This window comes from Capricornis sumatraensis, chromosome 5 (genome assembly GCF_032405125.1).
Source record: "Capricornis sumatraensis isolate serow.1 chromosome 5, serow.2, whole genome shotgun sequence".
In the NCBI taxonomy this organism is placed as follows: Eukaryota; Metazoa; Chordata; class Mammalia; order Artiodactyla; family Bovidae; genus Capricornis; species Capricornis sumatraensis.
This window is the reverse complement of record NC_091073.1, coordinates 20,833,305-20,853,210: the sequence shown is the minus strand read 5'-3', so window position 1 is coordinate 20,853,210 and position 19,906 is coordinate 20,833,305. Positions and strand designations below refer to the sequence as shown.

Genomic DNA, 19,906 nt, shown 5'->3' with positions numbered 1-19,906 from the left:
AAATTTTTAGAATTTCTCCTTCCTTGTTCCTTAGGTTTGATTTTGCAAATACTAACTTGTCTCAGGGCCATTTATTATTAAGCTTGTATGATCAAGCAAAGATGGGGCTGAAATTCCACTTTTTCTCCACATTCATTTGCAGTGGAATTTTTAACCTGTATACAGTAGATAATTTCCTGCTTAAATCATATATAGTCCTGAAGAAGACAACTGATCAAACTCACTCTTAAAAAGTTATATTTTTTAAAGCCCCAAACATAATCATTTTAGGTTCAACTTAAATCTGTTTAGTGAGAGGTGCTTTGGAAATGAAGACTATGCTGCTGGCAAATTATTTCTCAAAGCAGTTAGTTTTTGCTTTCAAGCTACCACATGGCCTATGATGACCCTATTTAGGTAACTGGGAAAAACATCAACACTCTTTTGCTCTGTAAATAAAAAGAGTGAAATTTTTAAAATTTTTGCTGCAATCTCCTTTGTGGTGATTTCATTAAACAAACTTATTTTCGTAAATAATTCTTAGGCATAGAATGATGACATGAGGACAGTGTCTTCTCTTTTTAAGGTGCTCATTGCTGGGAACAGAACAAAGACTTGGAACTTCAGACATCACGTTTCTTAGCTTGTGATGAAAAGTGTGTAAATCAAAATATCAAGAGGAAACCAGGCTGTGGAAATCTAACCCAGTCAGTGTACCTCCAACCCGAGAGCTGAATTCATCCTTGTCAGGTAAGATGCTAAAAGCCCAGTCTTTCCAAAAACATAGTGAACTATTCCAGTTTTACTAATAACTTTATTTAAATAAGAAGACACAGGAACTTCTATACTGAAAAAATACAAAACAAAAGCCACACATTTCCTTGTGTAAAGCCATATTGTATGGTAACTCAAATACTGTTCAGCGCAGTGTAGAATTAAACAGTACAACTATATACAAAATTTAAACAATCTTTGACAAATTTCTACAGCTGGATGTAGGATACATTTGAGCTCAACAACTTCTGGGAAATTTACATGGCAAAGCATAAGCTTTAACACATTTGGTTGAAAACTTTAATATACGCTAAGAACAAATGTACAACACAATATTTAGTTTTCTCATGAGAAAATAAAAGCACGTCACTATAAATATCGTACATCAGATTTCATTACCAAAAAAAGCATATTCAGTCCATCATTCAGAAGCTGATATTGATACTATTGCATCTTATTTGGACAAAAGCAGAGTATAAGAGCAACACATTATGTAATGCTAAACCAGATATCAGAAGTTAATGGAGCTCATATTTATCTTACAGAACTAATAATTTTCTCCCTTTAACCATAATCTACAAAATATAGTATTTTCATCAAGGCCTGAGATTATTAGGGTTAAAGGTGTCTTCTGCTGAATAGATTGTTTTAAAAGGTTCCCCTGTGAAAATGGTGAAAGTAAACTGAGTCTTTCCCATGACAGTCTCCTACAATATAACACTGACTAACTGAAAGGAGCCAGAATGCACCTTCAGGAGAGAATATTACTGCAAACTTTGGTGGAAAGAAGATAACTGGGATCATGACAAAATAATACACTGAACACATACACAAACATATACACACACATATATATATCATTTCTTAAAAAAAAAAATCAATGGTGTTGCTTTCTTCATCACATCTTCCTTCTTCAACCTCCTTAGAAAATAAAACAAAGGAAAACCCAGGAATGACTGAAAGGAACTGAAACGCTCCTGTAACTGTAGGCACCTTGTTCCCCTAATTCTTCAGAAAATTGTGCCATACACTTTAGATGCAGATCAAACAACTGTTTTATTGAACTGAAGGAATAAACACACAGAAACTTCTCTCTGCTTTTGAACATACTCTTTGTGCTGCAGAAAACAATGGCAGAAGTTGGGCTCTTTCACTGACCAATCAGGAACATCTAGGGCTCTCTTCACACTTCAGGAAGTTATGCCAAGTCTGCAGGTTCAAGGCTGTTTACTTGGGTTTATGGTCTACTCCGTGCTTCCAAAATATGAACGTAAGTGTTCATGGTATTATTGTGAGAGGCTTAAATGAAACAGCTCCACACTGCTTGCACTTGCGAGTCACCAAATAACCTATTTTGAATTTGGAGATTCACATGTGCTCTCTCTACATTAAAACAACTCATGCACCTGAACTGCTTGAGGAAAATAACCAAAGTCTGTCATTTCTTAACCTGCAGATTCAAGAATTTCGAAAAGAGAAACGAAACGTGACTATGCCTTTGGATAGATCAGTAGCATTTCATGACCCTGATGGCCAACATAAACAAAAAAACCTCAGCCATCCTCTGGGAAAATTACACCTAGACATTCTTGTCTTTAACATCCACACACACACTGGGGGAATGTTTTGTACAGCCTAGTACCTGATACTTTATTCGCAACACTGTATCAGTCATTAACTGAGCAACACCTGAACTTGTTTTAAAAAAAAAAAGCCACATTTACACATGGTGAAACAGTGAATGCAACAGTTGTTTTACTTGTAACCCCGTGACAACAGTGATGTCAGACACCACGGATTTGCTGGTTCTCCTCGCGTTCACCCATGTCCAGGATTTCTGTTCTCCTAGGGTTGAATGCACTTCTTATTCTAAGAATGTGGAATGTAATGAGGAAAGGGAAATGCATAAAAGAAGAAAAGGCAAAAGAGTGCTGTTCCCTCTTTAGCTTTTTAGCTGTGAAATAGTTAATATCCCAATATGATATACATTCCAAGTTACCTGAGTTTAGACTTCAACTGAAGTACCTGAAGCTAGGCCATAGGGTGGGCCCTGTGCAACTGTTGTGGCCATTTGTTTATTTTTTGCATTGTATGTATTACAGAAGTTAGAAACAAACACCTGGATCAACTGTAAACATAATCCTGAAGTACAGTATTTTTCCATAGGACAAAACACAGCAAGACATTTTCTATTTAGACAGGCAACTTTCTGATATAGAGCTTATTTATACTGAAGATTTGGGGACAAAACACAGGACACAGTACTAATCTGTCAAACATACTATGAAATGCATAGTCTCCACTTAGAATGCTGAATGATACACACATTTTGCAAGCATTACTGCTTTCCACAAAAACTGCTGAATAGGAGTTCCGTCCCTGCCAAGATAAGTGTTGAGATACTTGATGATTCTGATTCAGTATTCTGTTGGTGGTGGTGGTGCTGTCAGAAAGTCGGTCACTCCATGCAGATGGGTGTCTGAGATCTAGTTCTAATGCGCGGGAAACAGGGTGGAGGCCAGCTCCCCCTTCGCTTTAGATGACCACGTAGTTGTGAGCGGAGATGTGGTCCTCACCCGGCAGCTCCTGCAGGAACTGCTGCTGCTGGGATGGCTGTTGGGCAGAGGCCTCAGCGGAGCCCGCTATGCTGGTGTCGTCGGAAAGGGATGTGAAGGAAACCCGGGAGGAGAGCTGCTCGACGGTCAGGGTGGCCAGAGCCGAGCTCTGGCCCGAGTTAGGAGAGTTCTTGAGCATCAGGTCGGAGGCAGGGAGAAGAGGGCCTAGGAGTTTTACAGGACAGAAAGCTGATCCGGTTGGGATGAAATTAACCTTGTTTTTGTCAGGACATGAAAAGAGAGGGGCTGAGATAGGCTGACGAGACCTAAAACCATAAAACAAAATTAGGTTTTACAGTCATTAAAAAAGTCAAGCATTTTACAAATTAACTGGAGTTCTCTAAAACAGCTAAAATGTGAATGGCAGGGAATGGATTCAGTGTACACAGAGGGATAAACATCTTCCATAGCACAAGTCAGCTGGCATACTACTGACGTACACAGCACTGAGGTGATACTGAAAACAAAAGGATTTCCAAAAGGATTGGGCAGACAAAAATGTTTCTGACATTAGTTTGCTTTCATTTATTTAGAAACGTGGATTATGCAATGTTAAAATGACCTCTTCTGTTAAGTATATGGGAGAGGGATTACCCCATCGGATATTTGGTTTTAAGTACTTCCTCCTTTTTCTGTATCTCTATACATAGTTCTACTAATACAGATCAGGAAAAACATGAAAAAAGTTTCAGTAGTTTCTTGTAGAGCCAGTCAGCCCAACAGAGCAGTGTCCACAAGCCCTTCATCTCCCCCCATTCCTGCGAACTATGCCGTCACCTCCTACAAGACCGGTCTCTGTCCCCTTAGAGGTTACAGGAGTGCAGCAGCCTCCAGCGGGCAAGCCTGCACGGGGACAGGGGGATGAGTGAACCCAAGAGCCGCAAACTCTCTTTATTTTGAGCTGTTCTGCCAAGTATTTACAGCATGAATCTCTTTTCCCTTGAATTTTTCTACTTTAAACATACTGAACTTTCAAAAAGAATAAAAAAAGAAATCCGTGAACAGGAAGTCTGAATTCAATGAATACACATGCTCGATGTGTCTACAGGGAAGGAGACAGTCCCTCCGGCTGGTTGGGGTCACTGTCGTGAAGGCTACACACATGTGGGGATTCAGTGTGCTGCTACAGCTGTTTGTTTTCTTTAGCCATCTAAATTAACAGAGCTTATGAAAGGAAAATTCTTAAAGATTCAAAATTGATCTTGTAGGTAGTCGGGATGAATTTCCAAGTTTCTCTGTGTTAGCGTATTTCCAGCACACAGACTCTTAATTCTCCTTAAGTCAGATCTCTTTGGCCTATTGAATTCTCTTTTCATAATTTGCTTCTGAAACACATTATCAGCTGGACGGAGTAGTTGATTCATCTGTAATCAACTGGTCTCAGTAAAAAGCTTTACAGCTTTGCAGATCCCAGCTGATAGAAAAGACATTACTTACGCCATTTCCTCAAAGACCTTCACTCGCTCACATCCCTCTGGGGGCTCCCGTTTGAACATGTAGCTGTTGTTTGGTTTGGGAGATGAAGCATACTTGGGTAGCGGTGAGCTACTCCCACTGTCTGTAAATTTAAAGCAGTTACATTAACTAGTGATTGAAAGTTCTTTTAAATTAAATGTGATTTCCAAACAAGCAGCCTTTTGCACAATTTATCCACTGTTGCCCCTTGGCTTCCACCACAGAGCTTCCTTTATTGCAAAGCTATTTCTAACATCCTTGTGTTGTACATTTCTTATAAATAAAAGCTTCAATGCAACAGAAGTCTGCCATACCACAGAACATAAAAAAGCTGATAGTTTGGTCCAGAAAACGGTATTTTGAGTAAAGCAGAGCTGTAATCCTGAAAATAAACACATCATTATGTATTTCAAAAAGGTAAACAGATGGGGTAATATGTATAAGCCATGCAGAAGAATTATAAGAGATTAGGATACAGGGTTCTCTATATTTTCTCACTTTTCAACTGATTTAATTGAATATCTTAATTTGTAGGATAATCTTCATTACGAAAGCTGTTAGCAGAAATGTTATGAAGTACTATGAATGACAGGTATGTAGGGAAAAACAGGCTTATAAGACAATATACTTTCCCTTGACCCACAATGAAAAAGGTAATGCTCAGAACTCTGCTTTTAAAATGTCTCTACAAAAGAACTTTTTGAGCACTATTTGTATTTTTGCTGCTGGAAGCATGAGGAATCTAAAAGCATCTTCGTATTTTTGACCAAAAAGAAACGGTCTATTCATGAAAAGCCATAAAACCTATATGCAATTTCTTCCTTTCCTACCTGGCAAAGGATTTTGGAAATTCAAATCCACCAAAATGTGTCATTATCTTTTTAAGATGCCAAGTTGTAAAGCCAGTAACATACCTGTATAAATACAGTAATCCTATTTAAACAAATTCTGACTTAAAACCAATCCTCAATGCAAAAATACTAAGCACATGACCTACTGAGGATATATTATTTTTATACTTATTTTGAAAGATGGCATTAGTACCATAATTACAGGTGTCACCATTTTGATAAGTTGCTTCAGTTTAAGATTCAGTGCACAGTCCAACATTCATAATCTGAGTAACAGGTTTTTTTTTTTAAATCATCATTTATGAAGTATAGGTACATGCTTAAAAAGTAGACCCCTGAGGCACACTTATAGTGTATTTGGTGAATAGTTCAAAGAGCATCTATGTAAGTCGTGGGAGTGCAGATGTGTGCTTGTGGTTGTATATGGCAGTATCTCTGGCGGGGAAATCACTGCCTGCAAAAATAACAAGGCCACATTACTGGGAAACCTAAGAGAGCCACACAGTCTCTCCATCACTACTGTTACACATGTCCATACAGATTATGTATAGTCTCTTGGAAGGAATGAAGTTTTGGAATTAAGCTGGGTTTCTTCAGACTTGAGGATTTTCTGAGATTCAGCACTTTTTTTTTTTCCTTTTTAAACTGCTTGAACAAATGGGAAGGGAGCACAAGGAATACTCTTTCTCTTAGGGAGATGCAAAACATCACCACCCCGACTAGAATCTGGGCTTCCTGCTACTTGAGCTAGGCTAGACAGAACAACTGGTCTACCTCATGGTCTATGGTGAGACCCTGATCAGTGTGATACCAAGATTACAGCTTGACCTTGCTTTACTATCCAAACGACCAGCCTTGCCGAGGACCTCCATGAACAAGTAGCTATGGCATGTGGTGGCCCTTGGAGAGGACTGGTGGTGACCTGCCCCACTGCCTGCAGGACAGGCTCAAAACCATGGGCTCGATGCCTTTCACTAGCCTTTTCTGCCATCAGCAGAGGGGTGGCCATGTCAGCAGTCAGGCATCCACCCTGTTATCATGTAGGGAAAGTCATCGTGGCCACAGCCTTTTGTCTCCCATTTCTGGCCACACCACCACACCTACTACATGATTTCTCTCATAACCTCGTTGATGGTTTCACGGGACCTTCCCAGAATGGAAAGCTAGCTGTTGAGCTGGAAGCTGGATAATCTGAAAAACTGTCTTCCTATTAACAATCTACAGTGAATTAGACAGTAAATGGTTTTTCCTCTTAAAATTTTTCTAGTATCAGAGAGGCTTATATTTCTACAGAGTTTTACCTACTTGAAAATTCTTTTTTGGGAGAGGGGGAGGGTGATTAATGTTTAAAGAAACACAGTATACTGCTGTCCCAGAAAGATGGTATTCAGTGCTATTATATTACGTTGCCTTTTCAATAAAAACTATTTGTAGAAAATACACATGCACAAACACAGACACACACACACATATGTATGTGTGCTTGTGTATTACATCTAATGTTTGGTGCTGGAAAGACAAAGCTTGAAAGAGAAAGTACTGGTGCCATCAACAGATTTCTTAAATCTGTTTTTTCCTCCCTAAGGTAAATATGCAATCTGATAAGAGTATAAACAGGAAAAAGGAACAGATAACTTTCTGTGGTTTTAGCTCTGTGACTAGCTGCATAGTTCTATAACCTTCAACACAGCTGCCTCTCTAAGTTTCTATATAACCACAGGAATTGCCATTCCTAACTAAAATTCTGTAATTTGGGAGAGGGATAGTTAGGGAGTTTGGGACTGACGTGCACACTGCTACATTTAAAATGGATAACCAACAAAGAAGAGGGCTTCCCTGGTGATTCAGACAGGAAATAATCCACCTGCAATGCAGGAGACCCAGGTTTGATCCCTGCGTTAGGAAGACCCCTTGGAGAAGGGAATGGCAACCAACTTCAGTAGTCTTGCCTGGAGAATTTCATGGACATAGGAGCCTAGCAGGCTACAGTTCATAGAGGTCACAGAATTGGACAAGACTAAGCAACTAACACTTTCAACCAACAAAGACCTACTGTCTAGCACAGGGAACTATGCTCACTATTATGTAAGAATCTAAGTGGGAAAGGAATTTGAAAAAGGACAGATACAGGTGTATGCATAAGGGAATCACTCTGCTGGACACCTGAACCTATCACAACATTGTTAATCAACTATACTTCACTATAAAAATGTTCTTAAAAACAGGTTCTAACATACAAAAGAGGGGAGGTGTACCAAAATATTTTTTTGCTTTATAAATGGCGTGCTTTAAAAATAACTCCCATGAACAACTCATTATACCCATTCCAGACTTGGCTGTCTAACTTCTGCATGTGGAAGCCTGTGTTGAGTTTGATAGCCACATTTCAGTAACTAAATGTGAGGTAAGCATGCCTGCTCAGGAGATTCAAGATGAAGTCTCGTGGTAATCTGTATTCAATCCCTTTTGTTCACAAGCATGATCCATTTTCTCATTCTGTTTTCCCATGTTAAGACAGTAACTAGACATGTTATTGAGATTAAGTCAAATGTTACCTTATATTCTTATAACTTCATAAGCCATATGAATTATGAAATTAAATGTGATTAATATGATTATATCTGTCTGTATTCACAATAGTTTTATCTATATTTATAATAGAATCACCCAGATCTGGAAACATTTTATTGACCAGTTTATTATAAAAGATTATACTTAAGCAGGTACCATACTAACAATTAAAATGTAAGTAGTATTTTTAAACACATGATAATGAACTAAAGCTTGGAAAAATTAAAGATACTGAAGTCTGAAATTCCATATAGAAACAAATTTCATTCAACTTTGTGTTTTTGTAGTTTCCTGAATTTCTGCTTATATACAGCCTCATTACTTCCGGTGTGTTAGGTCGCATGGCCCACAATTCTACTATTAAAGATGGTAGATATAAAGTTGCTTCATCTATGCAGGAAGGTATGTAAAATCTCTGCCATGGTTCTACTCTAGCCTTAAGTCTTTACATGTGCTTTTTCTGCTACTATCAGATTACTTTATCAAATTAAGTAAAATTAATTCTAATATAAACAGTATAATTACAGGGCAGTGGTTCTCAACCCTGGTTTCACCTTAGACTCATCACAAGATGTTTTAAAAATACTAATAAATGCCAGTGTTGAAACCTCATTCCGGTAGAGGTTCTGACTTAATTAGTCTGGGGCCCCTTTCCCAGGCATGTGCTGTCCCTATCCCCCATTTTTTCTGGTAAAACTCCCAAATGCTTTTGAAGTATAGCCAGCTTCGAGGACCAGTTATGAAAAGGTTAAAACACTGGTTTGGAGTCAGGCCACCTGACTTCTCTCTAGGCCCAACTGCATGGCCGCAGAACAGTGTCATCCTTTGTGCTTTGATGTATCAAGCAGGAATAACTACTGATATGATGGTTGTGGAAAAAACCTGTGTCCCTGAAACACAGCAAGCTCTCAACAAATATTGCTACAATAGTAGAAAGAAGACATCGTTACCAATTTACCAATTAAACTATGGTGAACCATTCAGAAATTCAATGCCTATTCCACTCTGTTGGCAGAAGAGAGTAACAGAAATGTCCTTTTTAATAGAGCTACACACTAACTTAATTGTTATATAAAGATGGTATCTTTTAGCATACGGGGATTTATCATTCTGAAATTTAACAACAAGGCCTAAAGTATACAGATTCTATAGATTCCTCTACAAAGAAAATATTTACTATATGTGCAGCAACAGCCAGTAGAATATAATTGTTATTTTAATTCTAGTATGAAAATGACTTCTTTTACAGAAGATGTGGTACATACACACAATGGACTATTACTCAGCCATAAAAAAGAATGAAATAATGCCATGTGCAGCAACACGGACGGACTTGACTTGGAGGACACTATGTTAAGTGAAATCAGTCAGAGAAAGACAAATTCTGTAGGACATCACTTACATGTGGAATCTAAAAAATACAACAAAGTAGTGAATTTAACAAAAAAGAAGCAGATTTATAGACATGGAGAACAACTAGCGGTTACCCGTGGAGAAAGGGAAATAGGGACGGGCAACACAGGGGTAGGGAAATGAGAGGCACAAACTATTACGTATAAAATAAGCTGCAAGGATATGCTGTACAATGGGGGTATAGTCATTATTTTACAATAACTGTAAGCAGTTATAACCTATAATAATTGTGAATATTATAGACCTATAATATATAACAGTATATAGTAACTATGCTTCAATTTAAAAAATTATTGTGCATTAGGAAATGAAATTATCAGCAGTAGTGTGATTTGATGGCCTAATGGAATCAATAGAAACAACTGTATAAGCATGTCTTGATGACAAACTTTTGGCACTAGTTGGCATTACCTATTGTATTGAACACCTGTGTCTTCAGTGAACTCCAAGATCAAACTGGGAAAGAGCAAGGAGAACATTTGACTTTTACAAATAGTTTCTAAGATTTCTCCATAATTTCAAAGTCAACCTTTTATGTGAAGGTTTGTTGTTGTTTAGTCACTAAGTTGTGTCCGACCCTGTTGCAACCCCATGGCTCCTCTGTCCATGGGATTTCCCAGGCAAGAATACTGGTGTGGGTTGCCACTTCCTTCTCCAGGGGATCTTCCCAACCCAGGGACTGAACCCATGCCTCCTGCCTGGGTGGGTGGGTTCTTTACCACTGAGCCCCCAAGGGAAGCCCTTATGAGAGGGTCACACAGTTGAAAAAAGGAAAAACAACACAGCTATAGACAGACAGCTAAGATCTGTTTAGATCAGCATACAGCAAAAGGTAAAGAGGAAAAAATCAACATTATAACCCTTGTCACTTGTATTTTTGAACTTTGTTCTCAAAGATGACTGTGTTTTGAATTAACTGGGACTTAACTTACATTCCAAATGTTAGGCCCATGTTTTACATTTTATTCTGCATTCACTGAATTGATAATTTACAAATTAAGCAAAAAACTCTAGTTGCTCCTTTGTTCTTGTGTACTCAATACACAACAGCTTCTTTTGCAAACATAATCCTGATAGGCAGCACAACACTGCTTAGTATTGTCTTCAAATGGGACTTGACGTCATCGACATACTAACTACTCACTCAGACTTGTACACAAATGTGAACAAGTCACTCTGAATCTATCTGACATGGCACTTAAAAATGAAAGCAAATCACCCTATTGAAGACAGTCTTTAAACCAATTTATAGACTAAAATCATGCCTCTTATTAATCACAATGGTAAAACTAAACTGAAAATAAATTTCAGATTATTTTATATCTGAAATATTTTATATCTGTAAAAGTAATGTAATTAAGGATCTTAGAGTTTTTCTGATAGAACCTTTTCACATTCTTGAGCTTTATAGATGAACAAATTTCCAGGGACATCAGTTTTCAAAAATCTGAAAAACAGTGTTTCATATTAAAGTGCTCCAGAAGTGTCCTACAGAAGGAAAATTAAAACTTCTAATAAAAGTTTCAGTATAATTTTAAATGTGCACTTATATATTTACAGAGTGAAACAGAAGGCAAAACAAAATGCTATCTATCAATATTAGGTAAAAATTCAGTATTTCTCCTCTCTCTTCATTCTTGCTTAAAGGGAAATGGCATTATAGCATCTCTAAGCAGATAACCAAACATAATGTTACACTTATATAATAGTCACCTGAAACCCTGTTCCTTCTCTGACATTCACTGCCTTATTCACAGTGGTAATTGTTTTCCCATGTTCCAAGCTAGAACTTTGTTAGAACTCTGCCCTTTATCCTCATTTTTCGAACCCCTCACCTTGTACATCTGATCAACCACCAAATGCTGGTGATTCTTCTCCAGTCTGTTTCTTCCAGTTCCTCTGCCTGTGCTATCCCTCCTCATCTTTGCCCAACACTTGTGGCTTCCCAACTAGAGTGCTGGGAAACAATCTGCTGACATGCAGGAAGAAAGCTGGAGAACACTTATATGTATTTACTGTTTATCCCTAAAACTAAGAAAACTTTACCAATACATATTTTGTATATGCATTGAACTATGTACTTAGATAACTCAAAAATATATAAATTAAAAACTGCTGAAACAAGTGTGTAATAAGCCAAGTTTGGAGACTTAGGACTAGACTATTAAAACAGCATCTTCTCTCCTCCTCTTAAAGTCTCTCTCCACTTCTGTAGCTTTATCCTTAGAGCTGGTCATGTCCTTTAGCTGACAAAAGTTCTTCACTTAGTTGTTTATTTCAGCAAGGCTATAAGGCCCTTATGAAACAGTGGCCTTCCTACCTACGTCTCCACTCTTACTGCTTTCTCCTCCCTACCACTTATCCCTGTGCTCCAGCCATACGGTTCTGTACAATTCTCCACACACCAGGCTCTTCCACAGCTGAATGACTGTGAAATGGCCATTCCTCTTGCAAAGGCAGCAACAAGTAGTGTGAAGTTACTGCAAAAGATCTCTGTTGGCCTCTTGACTCCACAGACTTTAGGAAAGTTCACTTCATTTTTCTATGCCTTAGGCTCCCCATTCTTAAAATAGTGACACTATGCCTACTCACAGGATTGTGGTAATATTACAGGAGATAAAAAAGGTAAAGGCTCCTGAGCACGTTTAATCATCCTAACAATCCTATAAGGCAGTGCCATCATTTCCATTAATTTACAGGTCCGAAAACCAAGATACAGAGAACCTGAGTAACTTGCCCAGAGATACACAACTAATCAGTGGAAGAGCAGAGATTCAATGGCTCCAGCAGAGTCAGAGTCCATGACCATCATGCTATCTGCATCACCGTTTTGATCTATCTCAACTGTAGTGTCCTCATGAGACTAGATGACCAAGTTCCAATCTAACATTCTAGGCTTCTACTGAAGAGTCTTAGAGCTTAGGCAACAGCTTCACTGGGTCTGCTTTCTATTACAAAGGCACAGTGCAAAGAACGGCGTCAATGCTTCCTATTTCTTCTTAGAGGAACGTAACAGATAACAGAAAGAAAAAATTCAACAGATTCCCCTTTCCTCTAGTCTACTTGATACCCTATTTTTTCCCTAGTCATGATCAGAGTATAAGATGGGATAGATTTTAGCAAAGTTACTTTCTTTTCCGTAATTTCAGTAGGAAATCTGAACTTTATGGCTTCTTTCTCACCAAAGACCTGTCATCACTGTTAGCATAACCTTAGAGTGGTTACTCTTTACTGTCTTTTTTTTTGGGTAGCAGGGAGGATTATCCTACTCTTTCCAAACATTCAAAAACCTACCATATATAATTAAATAACTTAAAGAAAAGGATTCTATTGTTTTTAACAATATATTCTGTAAAAAATGGACATACCATGAAGAAAGAATACTCAAAAAATCTCCACTAATCATTACTTTATACTAATGATCGGCAGCACGGTAGTTGTTGAGGATAAAGTAACGAGCAAATTAAAGTTACCTGCTCTTGATGAAGCTTATATCATAGTAAATAGATAACTGGAGATTAAGTGAAATTATATCATAGTAAATAAATAACTGGAGATTAACTGAAATTATATATGCATCCATGCTCACTAGCGTCTGAGTCTTTTGCAACCCGATGGACTGTAGCCCGCCAGGCTCCTCTGTCCATGGGATTCTCCAGGCAAGAATACTGGGATGCATTGCTAGTCCCTTCTCCAGGGGATCTTCCCAACTCAGGGATGGAAATTATATATATCAAAATTATATATGCAGGCATATAAATAAATTTTGGTTTGCTTTTGTTTTAGACTCTAGGTTGTAAATGCTAGAAGTGAGTTGTATACTTAATAATAATTTTGAATTAAGAATAGTAACTCATCCACAGAAAGTTAGCACAGCAATTGCCATTAGTACAATTGTAAACATTCCAGAAAGAGTGGGGAAAGGCATTTACTGGATGATTAAACACATCAGATGATGTGAATATATATAATTTCAGATGCAATCTTGAAAAAGCAAAACAGGGAAGGTGAACTTAGGGATGTAATTCTCCAGAAGTTCAGTTTTTAACCTATGGAATAACTCCTTTGTGGGGGTAAGAGTTCTACACTCTTTGTAATTTTACCATGGAGAGGTTCTTCTAGGATAATAAGCACCTAGAATCATGTGGGGATAAACTTTTGATTGAGAAACAGATCAAGGCTCAAACGAAGTGATTTTCAAGGTGTGGTGGCTAAAACAAGTATATCTAACAAAGCTATTTTCACAATATAAACCACAAAGAAAAGTGCCACAAAATCTTGGCTGATGAGGCTGTCTGGAAGATGGAGAGTTAAAGTATGTTAAGGGCAAATGTCAAAGAGTGTTAAGAAACAGAGCCCTAAAGATGACTGCAAATAGAGTTTAAAATGTATATAGAAAGGAATAAGACATCAAAGAGAGTCTTTTTCAAAAGTATGGCTAGGGTCAGCCCTAGACCCTGAAAAGATAAAACTGTTTCTTTCTTTCCTGCAACTATGGACTTCTCAGTCCTAATACTTACTGTTCAGAAATATTAATGAGTTAAATCATGGTATGAGTTAAACAGACTGATGTGCACTGGCCTTGGAAACTCCATCCACATGATATACACTGTTCCTGTGGGGAGACCCAGTTTAAGTCCCAAGTAGCCAATTTATGGAATCTTGGAATACATCTCCTGGTGGTTGGCCTGAGTAGAATGGTTCACTTGACTTCATGATTAGAATAATCAATGTTTCCACAATATCCTGCAAAACTGCAGAATTTTATAACAACTGCCTAAGTGAACTGTGCCAAAGATTAACTGTAAGTGGCAGACTGAAGTCTAGATTTTGTGACTTGGTACCAATAAGGAAAGCCGGCAGAGCTGCTGAAAGAACTAATATATGACACCGCCATTTACATTATATAAAAGACTGTTTTTCTCCCTTGCATTTTGGGCGTGATCAGGCAGAATTTAGGCTGACTAATCATAGGGTATATTCTGCAGATGTGAAGATGAGAGCTTATTCTGGATCCCTGAACTCTCCACAGAAATCATTATGTAGAACTGTGGCTGTTACTTGGTTAGTTAGCCAAACAACATTACACATGATAGCTGGCTGCCTTCAGCCTTTAAGTCACTGGAAAAATCTGTCCAAAACCACCCAAACTCAAAAAACTAAAACATGAAAAGAGTCTCTTAAAGGCTAGACTTTTCTTAATAGAGTGTTTTTGTCCTGGCACTGCAATTGAAAGAACCAAAGAAAAACCAACATGCTAATCAACTAAAATTATTTTATAGATCTCAAAGTATACATGTGTCATGGAGAAAAATGAATGTTAGGGATAAGCAGAAATAACAAAGTCAGGAAAAGGATAAGTATATAGCACATGAACACTAGAAAAATAATCACACCAGCCCATCTCTCATTAGAACAATATACTCACATGGCTATCCCTCTCCCGTGTGCATGCCAGTTCTGGACGTCTAACCTAGCTATTCCACAACAGCAACTACAGAAGAGGTAGGTACTACAAATCAATCCAAACTTCTTAGAAATCTACAGCTTCCCTTTTTTCTTTACAGGAAATAAATATAAAACAAAAGATCAATTTAAGCTTTACTGTGGAAAAGTACAAATTATAAGCTAGAATTAGTATTGTAAAAAATTGGGCTGTTCATAGGGAAGCAATGAGTTAGAGATTATTCTATAGTTTGAATGACTTAAATATGTAAAAACTGCAAAACTGACAACTCCCTCTCCTTTGTACCTTTAGTATTCTGAACATACTTGTGTAATAGTGTATTATTTTTTAACACTACTATTAATCCTTATTAGAGTATAAAGCTCTTAAAAATAGCTTCCTCTTCTCTATTTTCCCACTGTCCAGTAGAGTGCCTGACATATAGTAGATGCTTAAGAAACGTATCTTGAATAAACCAGAAGCATTAAATCAGCTGAAATACATAAACCTCCACTCCCAATCCTAAAATACATGTATATGTATGATACAGACACATATACAAACATATGTAAAAGAGATGCTTTTTAATTTTCCTTCACAAAAAGGTAGTTGATTTGAGAACTAAAAACTGAACATTGTAATAGGTCACACAGTTTTCCAGGAAACAGTAATATAAACTTGATCTTAATTACAAAGTAATGCAGTTCCAGAAAAACATCTATTTCTGCTTTATTGACTATGCCCAAGCCTTTGACTGTGTGGATCACAATCAACTGTGGAAAATTTTGAAAGAGATGGGGATACCAGAGCAACTGACCTGCCTCTTGAGAAACCTATATGTAGGTCAGGAAGCAACAGTTAGAACTGGACATGGAACAACAGACTAGTTCCAAATAGGAAAAGGAGTACGTCAAGGCTGAATATATTGTCACCTTGATTATTTAACTTATATGCAGAGTACGTCATGAGAAACGCTGAGCTGGGAAAAGCACAAGTTGGAGTCAAGATTGCCGGGAGAAATACCAATAACCTCAGATATGCAGATGACACCACCCTTATGGAAGAAAGTGAAGAGGAACTAAAAAGCCTCTTGATGAAAGTGAAAGTGGAGAGTGAAAAAGTTGGCTTAAAGCTCAACATCTAGAAAATGAAGATCATGGCATCTGGTCCCATCACTTCACGGCAAATAGATGGGGAAACAGTGGAAACAATGTCAGACTTTATTTTTTGGGGCTCCAAAATCACTGCAGATGGTGACTGCAGCCATGAAATTAAAAGACGCTTACTCCTTGGAAGAAAAGTTATGACCAACCTAGATAGCATATTGAAAAGCAGAGACATTACTTGGCGGACTAAGGTCCATCTAGTCAAGGCTATGGTTTTTCCAGTGGTCATGTATGGATGTGAGAGTTGGACTGTGAAGAAAGCTGAGCGCTGAAGAATTGATGCTTTTGAACTGTGGTGTTGGAGAAGACTCTTGAGAGTCCCTTGGACTGCAAGGAGATCCAACCAGTCCATTCTGAAGGAGATCAGCCCTGGGATTTCTTTGGAAGGAATGATGCTACAGCTGAAAGTCCAGTACTTTGGCCACCTCATGCGAAGAGTTGACTCATTGGAAAAGACCCTGATGCTGGGAGGGATTGGAGGCAGGAGGAGAAGGGAACGACAGAGGATGAGATGGCTGGATGGCATCACCGACTTGATGGACATGAGTATGAGTGAACTCTGGGAGTTGGTGATGGACAGTGAGGCCTGCCGTGCTGCGATTCATGGGGTCACAGAGTCGGACATGACTGAGCAACTGAACTGAACTGCCTCAAAGCTACATTGGTAAGTATATTAAGAAACTTATGTCATGAGGTCTTAAATTTCTAAACTGAGGCAGTTTTGTAGAAAATGGAAAAGTGTCTTAAATGATTCTGCAATCTCCTTAGTTTCTAAAGAATTTTTTTTAAAAAATGACTATTAGTCACACCCAGCACTATTTATTCAATGTTTACTACATACCAGGAGTTGTGCTAAGCACTTTGTTCCAATATCTCATTTAACCCCAAGAGTGGTATGAAGTATGAAACCAAGTATTAGCACCCTGTTTTACTAAGAAAACGATTTAAAAAAAAAAACTGTTGGCCTTAGAGATGATCTGGACCAATGTTCTCATTTTACATTAAAAAAAAAAAAAACCCACAAGAGGAACAGAACATTAACAGGTAGTTATCTGGTAAAAAGAATAAAAGCATATAGAAAAAATATATACAACCAAAGGCAAAGTCTTAGGAAAAAGTCTAACTTCCCTAAAAAATTATCAGAATTCAAGTTATTATACTATCTCAAAGAGATACATGTGTTCCTATGCTAAATCATGGGGACAACCTAAGTGTCCATGAACAGATAAATAAAGAGAATTTGGTCCTAAGTGGCTGTGAGACTGCCTCATCAAATACAGGCACATAGAGGCCGAGAAAGCAACCTCATAAACAGCTAACCAAACTGGAACTCATCTATCAATTTCCTAATATATCTCCCTTTTGGTTCAACATCTCAATTATCCACAGGATTGTACTTAGAAGAAAACAAAACTCCAGAATTTACTGCCTAGCTTTATATCACTGTTATTTTTACTTTTCCTTTTAACTCAACTACAAGTGCTAATAGGTAGCAAAAGTGATTTGCACTTATCCTTTTTACTGGTATAACAAAGAATACAGGTTTTGGAATCAATCAGACAATATTTGCTTTACCATTTATCACCTGTGCATCCTAAAACAAGTTATGATTATTAACCTTCAAAACAAACCCTGCTACTAGAAGCAAGGTGTCTTCTTGTTTTATTATGAAACATCCATATTAAAAATGTGAGGAATTGATTGACATGTCTGCTGTGGTAGGACACCTTAGACTACTGGAAGTTCCCTAGTCTGACCTTCCTTGAAACAGAGATTCCACTTGAAGCAGAGAGATGCCTAATTAACGTTCTGCTTTCAATACATTCTTAATGGAGGAAGAGAACTCCAAGGCTTCCAATAAGGAAAGGGCAAAATGAAAGGGGAGAAGTGTTGATATCCACCCACAGAAATCAAAGCAGACGACGAAGTCCAAGGTAGCTTCCCTCTAAAATCTCAGCAGAGAGTCAGGTATAATGATGACTGAAACAAGCCAGACCAAAAGAACACAGACTGCATCATTTCATTTCTGCGAAATCCAGTAATGGGGGAAAATTAGGCTACAGTGATGGAAGGGAGAACAGTAGTTACTTACAGGCAGAGGGGAGAAGGATTCTGTCTGGAAAGGGAGCTAAGGAGCCTTCTGGGATGCAAAAAATATTCTGTATCTTGATCCAAGAGGCGGTTGCATGAGTGCAAACGTGTAAACCTTCAGGGGGCTTGCACTTAATATTTGGGCACTTTAAATGTATTAATACCTCAGAAAAAAACTGAGGGGACTGGGGGGTCAAGCCAGGACAAGGCCCATAAAATCCTGTAAGATTTTGTAAACTTTATTTTTTTCATCTTTTTAAACTTTCTGTTGCCTATGACCTGTTTCTCTGTGGTGAGAGGCAGTAATGTGTTACAGAGGAAGCTCAATATTCCTTCATAAGTAGCTAGGAAGGTGGAAGCTGGACAGTCTTTGGGACCTTCTGTGCCTCAGGGGCCAGAAACTGAAAGAAGAGAGTGAACACTGGTGGTCAAGTGCCTGACACGAGGACAGGAGGACACGGGCAGTGAGGGCCTGACACGAGGACAGGAGGACACGGGCAGTGAGGGCCTAACACGAGGACACGGGCAGTGAGGGCCTTACAGGAGGACATGGGTGGTGAGGGCCTGACTGAGGACAGGAGGACACGGGCGGTGAGGGCCTGACTGAGGACAGGAGGACACGGGCGGTGAGGGCCTGACTGAGGACAGGAGGACACGGGCGGTGAGGGCCTGACTGAGGACAGGAGGACACGGGCGGTGAGGGCCTGACTGAGGACAGGAGGACACGGGCGGTGAGGGCCTGACTGAGGACAGGAGGACACGGGCGGTGAGGGCCTGACTGAGGACAGGAGGACACGGGCGGTGAGGGCCTGACTGAGGACAGGAGGACACGGGAGGTGAGGGCCTGACTGAGGACAGGAGGACACGGGCGGTGAGGGTCTGACTGAGGACAGGAGGACACGGGCACTGAGGGCCTGACAAGAGGACACGGGCGGTGAGGGCCTGACTGAGGACAGGAGGACACGGGCGGTGAGGGTCTGACTGAGGACAGGAGTACATGGGCGGTGAGGACCTGACTGAGGACAGGAGGACATGGGCGGTGAAGGTCTGACAGGCAATAAGCCCCGTGGGTTCTGCACTCTTACTGGTGTTAATAATTCATCTACATACCATAATATAATCCATGATGTGCTGCAGGTACTTGTTAATCTTTATCCTTCTTAGTTAAAAATATCTTCATTCTTCCAACTGAATTTTTAGAAATTATTTCCTTCTAAATTAATCTGATTATGAAATCTAACCTCAGGCATGAGAAACCTAAAGTCTACCATAACCATCCTTTACTCTCGACAACCCCGAGGGAAAAACTGTGTGTTGTATTATGTGAAGCTGTCCACACTCATTTTATAGCTTTCATTAACTGTTAGAACCACGCGCTGTGCTCCTCTGACACATTTATGGAAGATGTTTGCGAAAGTCACAAAGAAGGGGGTACGTGAAACCAATGAACAAACAAACCTAGTCAACCAATCCTTTACAGTCCCACCATTCAACAAAAGAAAAAAGGTGATGTAATGGTCTAAGACAAAGGAAGTATAATGAGCA

General features: G+C 38.9%; 1 protein-coding gene across 1 annotated transcript in view; it reads right to left on the bottom strand.

Annotated features, from left to right (window-relative positions):
- Positions 1–3,288: 3,288 nt before the first annotated feature.
- The window catches only part of GLCCI1 (glucocorticoid induced 1), a 104,511-nt gene continuing 87,893 nt past the window's right edge, over positions 3,289–19,906 (bottom strand). Inside the window, exons 7-8 of the mRNA XM_068973059.1 lie at positions 4,806–4,926; positions 3,289–3,634 (exon numbers count right to left, since the gene is read on the bottom strand). Coding sequence (XP_068829160.1) covers positions 3,289–3,634; positions 4,806–4,926 — 467 coding nt within the window. The remainder of the gene's footprint in view (positions 3,635–4,805; positions 4,927–19,906) is intronic.